At 38.3% G+C, this 13,503-nt stretch overlaps 1 protein-coding gene across 1 annotated transcript in view; it reads left to right on the forward strand.

Annotated features, from left to right (window-relative positions):
* Positions 1–13,503, forward strand: part of cntn3a.1 (contactin 3a, tandem duplicate 1) — a 224,685-nt gene that overhangs the window by 188,722 nt on the left and 22,460 nt on the right. The window contains exon 14 of the mRNA XM_055223169.1: positions 9,569–9,686. Coding sequence (XP_055079144.1) covers positions 9,569–9,686 — 118 coding nt within the window. The remainder of the gene's footprint in view (positions 1–9,568; positions 9,687–13,503) is intronic.

The raw sequence follows: 13,503 nt of genomic DNA on the forward strand, positions 1-13,503 counted from the left end.
TTTATTTTCAAGTCTTTACTATTTCATAGAAGAAGATTCAAAGTATCGTCGTTTATTTCCGTTTAGATTGAATGAAGTAAAGAATTAATCTTTCTATTTGGATATCAATAGGAAAATATAACGTTCAGGGTGATTTTTTTTCCCTAATTGTTGCTAGTATTGCATAAAAAATATACCTTGTTTCTCTAAGTAGTCACGCACGGTGCATGATGGGATGAAAACGCAGGGCACATTTTTGGTCGCATTTGTCGGGTGCATGAAATGGGACGGGCCTAGTTGCGCCGGAAGTTACGTAAGTGCCCTTCAAATTCACCCGACGAAGTGTGAAACCGTCGAATTGAAACACGGACACAGACAACGGAGAAGGGAGGCGGAAAACAGCGGAAGAGAGAATCCGGACATATTGTTGTTTACTCCTGTGCGGCACTTTGCAAACGGTTTCTGAAATGTCCTATACAAGTACGATCGGATTTGACTCCAGGCAAAGCAATAACATCTGCAAGGAGACAAGCGGGTGGCGCACGCTACACCAGAAATGTTACACAGTATGCCTTTAAAAGCTTATCCTAAGGTAGTGTATATTTGGAGAACAAACCATAAGCAGTAGCTATTCATTTAGTGTAAACAAAGAGAGAAATGTGAGTGTTTTGCTCATGGACACGACAGCAGTGTGTACTATAGTCAGTGATGAAAACAGAAGACTGAACACCTGTATTAAAATGTATTTTGTAACATATTCTGAGACATTGTCCGATCAGATTACTGCATTCTGAATACTTGGAATACTTCTAATTATTAACCTCATCCAACAGAATAACCACCATCAGCTTTAGCCAGATTTGCGGCGATCAGTAAGCAATTCGAAGTGGAATAACTCAAGGGAGAGGAGAAAGGCCACAATGCAAATGTAGAAAATTCAACCATTAGCTGCAGTTCCTGGCCCCACAACTCTGAGCACAAAACATTCTCAAATGTGTGAGAAACAAACTTCTCCGGTGACCTCTGAGATAGTTGTTGTTCTCGTGGGCTGCCTCGCGGTTCTCCCTGTCCCTTTCCCAAAAAACTCGAAAATAAAGTTCGCAAACTCACTAATATCCATCTGACCTGCTGTTGATGCCAGTAATGGAGGCTTTAGGCGGTTTTGGCCTTATTAAATGCTATATAAACAACACGCAACTCCAAAACTTGAGGATAAACATGCTAGTTATCTGGTGCATTTAAAGAGAGGGTAGTTACTGCTAACACGTAAGATATTTCGATCATTATGTCACCTTTTACTGTTTTAAAAATGTTATGTTCGCTGAAAAAACATCATATTAACATGTTTTATAAGTTTCACATTCGTTTTTGACGCTTTGAGCCTCCCCTATCGCTGCTCTCTGCGCTAAGTCACCCCCCCCTTCAGAGCACTATCACAACACAATCAGTGCGCATCTCGCTAATGAAGCTATTGCACATCATATCAGGTTTGTGACGTTGTAGTGTACAGTTTTGTGTCATGTTTTTGTATATTTATGGATTGTCAATTGTCGTGTGGGGCGGAAATCACGGGGGGTACGGGGGACTCCGGACCCCCCCCTTGCTGACAAGTTTCCCCCTTTCCCCTCTTACTGTGCCCTCTCTCTTCTCACATTAACGCTTTATTGAAAAAATTGCGAATTATTGTAAAACCTATTTATGTATGAGAATGTATGATTATGTATTTTTACAACCGCCTTCAAAGGATAGTTCTAATTTCCAGCTAAACGTAAGGCGGGTTTGAAATGGGCCCAGAAGAGATCGCTAAATTACTCAAACATGCATGGATGACATTTAAAACCTCTTCAGCCTGCTTGTTTTTGATGATAACATGGGAGAAAGCTAAAAAAATAAATACATTTTGCATAATACTTCTCTTTTTTTTCCCCAGTACCTGCCTTTAGGTGCTGTTTTGGGACCGATTCATGAGTTTTGAAGACTTAATATTCAGTTTTGAATTGTTAATTGCTATGGAAACCAGGGGCGCCGGACCTTTCACAAAGTCTGTTATGCGCATTTTTCATTAGACATTGCTGTATCTTAGATTGGCTTTTAAAATCGTGCGATATAAGAGTTAAAACCATACACTGTTAATATAAATGGACATAGCTAACCCGCTAGCCGCCGCGTTCCAAGTGGGAAGTGAGCGTGGGCGCACTTCCTGCTCCATCGTCTCTGGCTCCAATTCACTTTACACTGAAAACCTGTTGCGTCTCTCTGTAATTTCTGCTGTCAAATTTGTCATTTTGCTCTTAAAATCTTCGTATTAACCCGCTCTACATGATCCTGGTGTTTTTATAATTCGCTATTGTGTCCGTAACTCAAGATATGAACATTAATAACCGACAAATCAGGCGCTTTCTTTCCCCATAGCGTTAGCAACAGGTTTGATTGACAGCGTTGCTAAGCGTCCGCCCCCTTCTAAACCAACGGTGCGGGCGGGAACGGGCATGGGCGTTACCTTCAACCACCTCGCTCCGGATTGGCTCTTCTGTTGCTATGATACTCACAATCAGAATTCCTAATATGCAACGCCACTCTTATTCGCCGCTATAACCGCTAAACTCGACGAGCTTCATTTAACTGAAACGTCTTTAGACAGTTTATGGTCACAATATAAATTCTGATGTAGCCAACTTCTTTCTGTAATAAAAACTGACAGTATAAAGTAGAGTGAAATGACACTCATCAACATGCATCAGCCACATCTGTATTAAAACTATAAAAATGCAGATTTCCGCGTATCGGGGCGCATTCATTATTGTACACATGCATATGGAGCGTGCCGCGGGATGAGACAGAATGCTAAGTTGATTATTAACACATTCTCATTATGGATGGATGTCAGATGAATCTTTTAGAGTGCGTGATATAACACTTGTTCACACTGAGTCATACAGATTGGATTTGTCTTGGAGGGCTTTATATTCAGTTATTAGCACCTCCTTCTTTCACTACAGAGGAATCCATTATTCAGAGCTCAGCCATGCATCGCAATTGATCATCTAGCACTAAATACGTTTCTCTTTTAATTAGCAAAAGCAATTATGAGGGCTCGCTTCTCGCCGCCTCGTGTTGATTTTGGCGTAGGGTGAGATCGGAGGGGGGAGGAAGGGGGCGGGGTTGCGTTATTGTTCGGAGAGCGGGGTTGATCTGGATACTTGACTCGCGGGTGCCGTTCCTCCACATGTTGAGTGAGAGATCTGGATCAGCCTCACTGCTTACTTTTCCCCCGCTCTCTTCAAACGCCACGCCAGACGGCTCTTTTACGGACTGTTGCGGCGTAACGTTTCATACGGCGGCAGACGGTGAAAGGAAGAGCACTGATGGTAGTTATAGCTATTTCAGTGTTCGTAATAATAGTTTTGGCGGTGTTACAGTGGAAATACTAGTAGTAGTATTTGTAAAAGCAGTAAAAATACAGTATATGAAGGCTGCGCTATGGGAAAGGGCTGTCATCTGCTTGTCTCCATGGAGATATGTTTTCCCTGTATGGCATTAAAGAAGAAGTGTTTGTCTCTGCTCTATAGTTATAATCTATGACACCCGTGGATCATTCTGTTATAGTTTGCACGTTTTAAATCACAATATTAATCTAAAACAGCTTAATAAAAGAAACAAGTTTGCTCATTTCCGTGTTAGAAAACTGCGGCGTCCAATAGGAGCTGAAGGTGGCGTAAATGTCGTTGCAACAAAGAGTCGGTGGATTGGATGGATGGCTGCAGATCACACTGGCGAGTAGCAGGTTTTTTTAAAAAAAAATGTGCTAAAATGACTACGCAACGCTGGCGAATACTAGGGATATCATCACTTAAGAAAATAAAATACTAGAACTAAGTAAGTATGTCACAGAGGACGTGTACCGTGGCGGTGAAAACAGTGGGTAAATGAGAAGGAAACAACTATAAAAGCTCAAAAAGTCAATTTTGCAGAATAGGTCTGATTTAAAATTGTCTATCTCCATGGATACAAGCACATGACATCACCAGACCAAGTTACAGGTCAAGTCTATGGAGAGGTGACCACACTCACAGTAACAATGAATGCTTTTTCGTTTCTGTCTGTCTGTCTTTCTGTCTGTCTTAGTTTCTCTTTCTGTCTTTGTTTCTTTTTTCTTTCTTTCTGTCTTTCTATTTTTCTTTATTTCTGTCTTTCTATTTTTCTTTCTGTCTTTCTATTTTTCTTTCTTTCTGTCTGTCTTTCTTTCTTTCTATCTTTCTTTCTATTTTTCTTTGTCTTTCTTTCTATTTTTCTGTCTTTCTTTTTATTTTTCTTTCTGTCTTTCTTTCTCTTTTTCTTTCTTTCTGTCTTTCTTTTTTCTGTCTTTCTTTTTTCTTTCGTTTTGTCTTTCTATTTTTCTTTCTGTCTTTCTTTTTTCTTTCTGTCTTTCTTTCTCTCTTTTTTATTTCTTTCTTTATTTATTTATTTTTTTTTTTATCATTAAACGCCTGTATTAATAAACACACTTAATGCCATACTGTGGAACATTCCCTGTCAAATCATGTCCTTGAGGTTGTTATTTAACAGACTGTGTCACTCCAGATGTTTTGTTTTATATTCTCACTCTCCAGCAGCATTAACACAAACGGCTCTTTGTGAAATATTCTAATGTTTGAATCTCTTTTATTTTAGTGATTATGAAAAACTCAAAAAGATCCTGAACAAATTTGATGTTTTTGTTCCGTCGAAAGAATCACATCACTCCAAGTTTACTCCTCAAATGAGACCAAGAGCTTCGACTTTAACACTGAGAAACACACAGGACTTTATTCAACAAAGGTTTTATTTATTTTATTTTATTTTTTTTTTCAAATAAAGGATTACCCAACTCCCAAAGAAGATTCTTCAACTTCATGATGATCCTTTTAACTCAGACCAGGACGTACCTTCAGTTATTCTGTTTTCAATACGTCTTTAATAGACCATGTACTGTGAAAAAGTAGAAATAGTAAAAGTAAAGTCATAGTAAAAGTAAAAAAGTTATTATTCAAGTGCTGGTTTGGAAATAAAACTGGTGGAATGTAACGAGGTAAAACTAGTGAAGTACTGTCAAATCTTTAGGTATCTGTACTTTATTTAAGTACATTTTACTTTTACTTTCGACTCCACTACATTTTGAACTGGACTGAAAAGTAAAAGTATTTTTCATTATAGTTTGAGACCTGCTGAAAAGAGAGGGTTTATTTTTAACACGTTTATGGTTTGAGCAACAAAAATATATAAATAAAAAAAATAATTTGTTGAACAGTTGTTTCTGTTAAACAAAATTCAGCACAAATCTGTGTCAAATTTACTACATTTGAGGCTTTATAAGACGTCATAAGCCGGGTCAAATACTTTTACTTTTTACTATTTAAGTACTTTTTTGAATGTGTAGTTTAATACATTTACTTAAGTAGATTTTTTCATGCGAGCTTTTTTTTTTTTCTTTTTTTTTTTATTTATTTATTTATTTTTTCATCAGTATCTGTACTTTTATTTAAGTAATATAACTGAGTATTTCTTCCCCCACTGGAAAAAAAATAAAATAAAAAAATCAATCAATAAAACAAAAATAAAAAATATAAAAATAAAAATAAAATACAAATAAAATGTAATTTAAAAAATTAAATAAGCTAAAATAATAAAGTTACCCAGACTCTGTTTCCTTTTGGTCCATAAACACCATTTTTCCCGTCTTAAAATCTGGTCGGTGATTTAAAGTTGTAGTGACGTCCTCATGGTGGAAGTGACCCTAAGCTTCAAAAAACTTCAAACCCGGTTTACCTAGCGTACAATTTACTGCATGTTATTGGCAGCTCTAGACTCGTAAAGTAAGGGTCAAAAACAAAGGACAGACTTCTCTTTCGGGGACCATAAAGTACGCCTCAACCTTAGATTACTGCGCTCTCAATGGGGGACTAAGAATAACACCAAAAATGTGTTTTGAACAAACCTTTTGCAACGAATCCCAAATGAGATGTGAATGTAATAGCATATAAATTACACTGAAAATAACTCTTCAGAATGGCCCAATGAAATATATATGTTTATAGAAAGAGGATGAAACAAGAGCTCCCGGTGCAGTGTTTTGGAGATTAGTTATACTGAGGAGAGTAGTGCCGAGGGCTGCATCATTAATAAATACCTTATATACGACGTTGTACTAAACAAAGCTCTCTCCTGCGCTGCCATCACACAGCCAGGCAGGAAACTGTAAATTGAGGAAATGGGCAATAACATGCAGAATAGTGGAGCGCATTAATCACACCGGACTAGAGAAAACTGTATCTGTGGTGTCAGCATCCATTCACACAACAGGAGCGATACAGCGGCTGTGTTTACGACGCCGCCGACATCTTTGGAGCTTTAAGATTAGAGAGCGACACATATTTCAGGGCGATATTTGTACTTTTTGGTGTATTGGCTATCGGTTTTAAATCTTTAAGAGGTTGATGTTTTGTTTTGGTTGACTTGCTGCCGAAAGGAATGTAGATAAAGGTTTATTTGAACATTTGAGAGTGAAGGAATAGCTGCGCAAAACAGGAATATACGGGTATCTTTTAAGTTTATGGTAAAAAAAAGGCTATTTGATGAGATTGTAGTGAATTTAAATGGCGTAATTTGGGGGGAATAAGCAAAATCGGGGTTAGATATTGGTCCAAAAACATCTGGGAGGTTTGTCTGTGTGATCCCTCAGTCGTCCAAGTACACGAAAAGTTTCAGAGTGACGATGTTTCGCTGCTCATCGAAGCCGCTTCTTCAGTTCTGGTCAAATTACTGTGGGACGCTGCCTTATATCTACACTGCCTGGCCAAAAAAAAAAGTCGTCACCTGGATTTAACTAAGCAAATATGTTGGTGTTGCTGCAGTTGGTCCGGTCTAGGTTCAGCAGAATGAGGTCAGCTGACACCTGAATATACTGAATGACCAGGTTATTCCAGCAGTGGATTTTTTCGGGCATATTCCAAGATGACAATGCCAGGATTCATCAGGCTCAAATTGTGACAGAGTGGATCAGGAGCATGAGACATAATTTTCACACATGGATTGTCCACCACAGAGTCCAGACCTTAACCCCATTGAGAATCTTTGGGATGTGCTGGAGAAGCTTTGTGCAGCGTCAGACTCGACCAGCATCAATGCAACATCTGGGTGAAAAATTAATGCGACACTGGATGGAAATAAATCTTGTGACGTTGCAGAAGCGAAATCGAAACAATGCCACAGCGGGTCCAACGAAATATTAAAGCGTGTGACCTTTTTTTTTTTTTTGCCAGGCAGTGTCTGTCTGAAGAAAGGAGCTAACTACACTGAAGCTAACGCACCTATTTGATTACAGTTTATGTTTGTTGGCTCAGTCTGTTGAGCTACTTTAAGTGTGAAATGTGAGTCATATTTTGCATAATCCTTCAGCCCCCTAATGGGTCCTCTCACACTTATTAGCATACTGGCTCGCACTATTGTTTTCCTTGTTTTGATTTAGGTGTGTGGATGGAGTGATACCAGTAATCTGACCAGAAATGAAGAAGCGGATTCTTTTACTTTTAGCAGAGTTTATCGGTCATCAGTTTCTGTAGTTTCTAAACAGTCGGTATCAGCATCAGCCATGAAAAAACCCACAGCAGTCGATCTCTCTTTAAGATTACTTTAATGATATGCAAAAATGAGGTGTGATCCGTCCAAGGGATTCTGGTCCGAAAAGAATCAGATCCACACATCAAACATGGCTCCTTACTTTTAATAATCCTCCAAAGATCTGATTTTGAGTGCTCATGTAACTGCAGCCGCTGTGTGACTCATGAGCTCTTTGATTATCCTCAAGTAATACAATTATAATTTGTTGGAATTTGTGAGAACATTACTCAAAAATTAAAGGTAATGAGACAGTAGAAAGAGTTATATCACTTTTAAATAAATCATAACTCAAAAACTGATTAAAATTAATGAAATAAGCGTGTTATTTTGGAGCTAATCGTGGTTGCAGGGTTGAAGTACAATTTCTTGGAAAGATTTTTAAGAAAACTGCCTCATTCTTAGTTCACTTGTATTTGCACGTTTCAGTCCCTCTGACCTTCCTTGGGTATGAGGACAGCCTCCCCTTTTATATGTGAATGGACCGCCCCTTTAAGAGTAATCAACCAATCAGAAAAAAATACATTCACAATCAGACCCCAATGTAACCACAGTACTGCACATAACTCACTTTGCGCCAGAAAAATAGAAAAATATAAAGATTATTATCGCCATACAATTTCAAAAATACAAATTTCCACTACAGCAGCAGAAGGGGCAGCCACCTCAGACTCTGAAACATTCTTCTTTTCTGGTTTTTCCGTATTTTTCGGGCTATATGTCGCACTTTTTTCATAGTGTGTCCGGGGGTGCGACTTATACTCAGATGCGATTGTAAGAATGTTCGTTTCTGGTGTAAGCGTTAAAGACGATCAAGAGTCTGAAACGTAAAGTCAGAAGGGTTTTAATGAGTTCCACAGGTAAATTGAGCAATGAAGCAGCAAACTCTCCAGAAACGATAGGTGGAAAGCTCTGAGATGTGCATGTTGACAGTTTTTATAGGGTCCCCCAATGTACAGATGTGTGTGGGTGTGAGGAGGGTCCTTCTTCTAATCCGCACGGCATCTTTATAAGGCCCACACTGGTCTGCACAACATCTTCATACCTTAGCGTTAGTAAATCAAGATACCAGTTTGAGGTAGTGCTGCACGGCTGGAAAATACCTTAAACAATTAATATGTCAAATGTTTTTTTTCTTCATTATTATGCATTTTTTTGGCTGGTGCGTATTATACTCCAGAAAATACTACGGTACTTGTTTAAGAGCAAATTTAACAAGTGTATTTCTTCCATATGACATTAAAATAGTCATGTGATATCTCCTCCTCTTCTCCTCGCCACAACAGCACAATATAATTTTAGTTTTCATTGTATCAGTGACAAACCTGCCTGGGTCTAAGCGCCAGAGTCGTCCCATAAACGATCCATTTCTCCTCATTTCTTTGCGTTCAGCTGTAGTTGACCCGGTTTGACTCGTATAACAGAATTAGCTGAGTTTGATGTTCTGGAGTGATCCGGCACGTGGCCTCTACTCACTGTATTCCCCTATCGCCCTGGATTTCTTTAACAGAGCTCGGGGCACGGCTTTGTAAAATGTGACCCACTGCTTCCACAGTAATATTATTTTAATGATGGCACTGCGTTTGGGAGAGTGGATGACTGGAAGCAACTGGATTTATCTGCGGAAAATGGCCCTGATTATACACCAAAGTAATTATCAAGTGCCGTCCCGTCTCGCCAGCTTCAACTTTAACAACTAAGATGAAAGCTAATATTATATTTTGCATTGAATGGTGTTCTGTAGAGTTAATGAAACACAGATGAATAGAGCGTGGACAAAAGCCGCTCTTGTAAAAGGTGAATGTGAAAAAGTAGCAAGCCGACATTTTGTGCGTCCGTAGATGTGCGTTTGTTATTTGTATTAATGTATATAACGTAATATTTTCATTTTAAAGTTGAGAAATTTCTGACATCTTTTTCTTTTCTTTTCTTCTAGCGCTCTGCCGGCGATATCATGATCAGAAACATCCAGCTGAGGCACGCTGGGAAGTACACGTGTGCCGTTCAGACCAAAGTGGACAGTGTCTCCATCGCTACTGATGTGGTCGTTAGAGGTAAGAGCCAAAACGATCTTTTCAATTCAAAACGCAATTAGATAAAACACCAGTTCTGCAGTTTAAAGCCCATATTGCCTTTAGAATGTATTATCTGATCACATGAGTTAAACAAGGCAGGGGCTGGTTTTGTACTTAAATGGGAGTGTTTTTAGTGCAAACTGTGAATGTTGTTGTGTCCTTTGGCAAAACACTTGGCTAGAATGACTGTGGTTTCTGTGTCAGTGGCAGTAGGGATGGGATGATGCACAATATTATCATTTATCGTGATAATCGGCAACAGATAATCGCCATTACGTCACTAGAATGTGCAGAAAAAACTACTTAACCACAGGGGCGTCGACAGAGCGGGGGCAAAGGGGTCTATTGTCCCGGGCCCTAGCGTGTTAGGGGGCCCAGAATTGTGACACATCTTGACACAGGCCCCCTAATTTCTGTTGAGGGTCCAGCTTATCCAGAATGTTCTCCGCTAGATCGTAGTTGTTTTCACCGATAAAGTACAATTCTATAACAGTTGTTTAAAACTTAACTTATTCATAGCATTGAAATTATAATTATTCATATCCATATTTTTTTAAACTGTCAGCAACTTTACTTTCTCGTCATATTATCGTTAACTGCAATTATTTCTGCCGTGATAATCGTGACACAAAATTTCAATATCGTCCCGTGTCTGATCAGCAGCCTCGCTTCAGTCAGTGTGTCCCAGGGCAGCTGTGGCCATCACCGAGCGAGGAGTGAATGAATAATGCTGTAAAACGCTTTGAGTGTCTTGAAAGGCGCTATATAAAACCAATGTTTTATTATACGATTATTACAAGCAGCAACTAAAGACTGTATATATAAACTGGCTTAGCTAACACGCTAGCTGCCACGTTCTATCCATCCACTTGGAAAACTGTGGCCGACTCGTCATTTTGGTCTTAAAACGTTCGTATTAACCGATCCTGGTGTTTTTATTTCGAGATTGTGTCCGTAAATCAATATATGACCATTAATAAAAGACAAATTAGGCATCTTTTTTTCCCCGAGGTCATTCCCACTAGCGTTAGCAACAGGTTTGATTGACAGCGTTGCTAAGTCCCCGCTCCCTGCTAAATCAGTGGTGCGAGACGTTCCACGGATCGGCTCTTCGGATCGCTATGATACTCGCTGTCGGAATTTCTAATATGGAACTGGGCTTCAAATTGGCCGCTTTAACCGCTCTAGCCTCGATGAGCTTCATTTGACGCTATGGGTGACGTCACACTCACTTAGTCCACTTCTTTATCCAGTCTATGGCAGCAACGCATTTGGTTTTAGGCTGAAGAACTGCAAATTCAAGAGGATAAACTTCGCTGCACTGAAATTTCTTGTTTCAGGTCTTAGAATCGTACATATTCCATCTAATTTTCATGTCTTCAAAACAACTATTTCTTCCTCTTGTTTCCTCTGGAGTGTCGTTGTCATTGTGCGGTTATATATGTGTTTATTTCGTATACGGTGGAACAACTACAAGCGTTCTAGTCCCCTCTCTTTGTGACGAAGGGTTTTCTCAGCACTGTATGGTAATGTTTGAGTCCCGTCTAGCCTCAGCACTTTTCTTTTATAAGCTTTGCATTTAAATCAAGGTAATAAGCACTTGTTTTGTTAAAAGATAATCAAGCTGCTCTGATTGAAAACCCCAGAAGGTTATAACTCTTTCAGAATACTAAGTAGGAGACAAAAACATGGAAAACTTTCTCGCACTTGCTAAATGCTTTCAATTAGTGGATTATATGAAGGCATTATGCAGCCAAAGCAGACTGTGAATGGGCTGAAGCAAAAGGAGTGTGGAGTGGCACAGACAAACATACAAATCTTGCCTCTTAAATCTGAAATCCCTTGATATATGCTGTTCATGAATTGTGTTTTATTCAGAATCTCGGGAGCAGAGCCAAAAGTGAAATATTTCATCAGAAAATATAATATGCTCAACATTTGTCTGCAGGGTGTTTATGACGGTTTGGAAATTCTGCTGTCTGAATAAAAACATCCCGCAATTGATCACATGTATCTGCTGCAAAAATGCATTCCCTGATTTGAAAAAGAATAATAATCATGTTTAAATGTTGGGCTAAATTGCACTAGTATTAAATGTGTCTCCATGGCAACGAGTACAGTTGCAATTACAAGCACTATATAAAAAGACACATATGCTTTTTCTCTCACTGTATGAAATGAAATCAGACTAAACTTTTTTCTGTTTTAGGTTAATTAGGATTACCAAAATTATTTCTATTTGCTAAAGCATTTTTTAGATGTTTTTTCATTACTTTAAAGTAAAAAAATAAATACATTTACACATTTACATTTAGACAATTTGCTCAAACCCAAATGTTTTCACTGCCACTTTCACCATTTCCTGATTTGAAAAAGAATAATGAAAATGTTTAAATGTTGGGATTAAATTACAGTAATATTAAACATATCTCCATGGTTACGGGTACAGTTGAAATCAGGTTTACATACACTACATAAAAAGACACATATGTTTTTTTTTCCTCACTGTCTGACATGAAATCAGATTAAACTTTTCCTGTTTTAGGTTAACTAAGATTACCAAAATTATTTCTATTTGCTACAGAATTTTTTTTGATGTTTTTTCATTACTTTAAAATAAAAAAATTACATACATTTTCACATTTACATTGAAACAATTAGCACAAACCCAGATGATGATGTCATGTCTTTGGAAGCTTCTGATTGGTTCATTGACAACATTTGAGTTAAATAGAGAGACACCCATGGATGTATTTGATGATACACCTGAAACACCCTGCACAAGGCCGATTTACAGTTCAGATCTGTGGAGAGGCGAGCCCGCTTACATTATGAACACATGTTTTTCAAGTAATTTTTTTAGCAGTAATAATAAATGCTTTTAAGTAAATGTGAGACAGATAATGCCATACAGTGGAACATTCATGCGATAACATAAGCAGATAAGCAGTTCCCAAATTTCCTCAGTGCATTTTTAACCTGTAGAGGTACTTTTATATCCGATTTATCTCATTTATCTGCTGCAAAACTCGATATTTTCACTGCCACTTTCCCCATTTCCTACTTTGAAAAAGAATAATAACAATGTTTAAATGTTGAGCAAAATTAAACGCGCAGGTTGTAATCTGTTTGGTGTTGTGTTGCACGTTTACAAAGCTATCTTGCCAGTGGATACTCATGATTATTAGAAAACTCATTATTACAGAAGCCCGGTAGCTGCGAATGTCGTGAGGCGCTAATGGACAGAGGGAGAGGCAGAGGTTTATCAGCGGGGGGTTGCTGTCTAATCAAATGCTCGCTTGCAAAGTCATATAGTTTGAGGCTACTATGTAAAAAAAAGGAGTATTACGTGATGACAGGTGCTGGTATTGTTTGTAGCAGCTATCACCGGGTTTTAAATGTACAAATTCAAATGCATTTAGTTGAGTTTACTATTTAAGGTCTGGGGTTTGATGTTAATACAGTTGAATGTGTTTTTTTGTCAAGCTAACTGCATATTTGCTAGTTCAATGATAAGTGTAATGTGTTTCAGTGGACGCACACACACACACACACACACACACACACCTCCAACTCATTATTTATGTGATTATTTATGTTGTGTCTTAAAAATATAGATTATGGCATGAAAATGTTCTAACCTAGTGGAGTATAGCCGTATTTAATTGTATAAACCAGGGGTGGGTAAACGTTTTTACACATGGGCCACAATGGGTTCTACAATTTAACATAGGGACCAGGCCAGGATATGTAAATGTTTATATTACATTAGAGATTTGGCCTGTAACATGTAGCA

Source organism: Periophthalmus magnuspinnatus, chromosome 7, assembly GCF_009829125.3.
Source record: "Periophthalmus magnuspinnatus isolate fPerMag1 chromosome 7, fPerMag1.2.pri, whole genome shotgun sequence".
Lineage (NCBI taxonomy): Eukaryota > Metazoa > Chordata > Actinopteri > Gobiiformes > Gobiidae > Periophthalmus > Periophthalmus magnuspinnatus.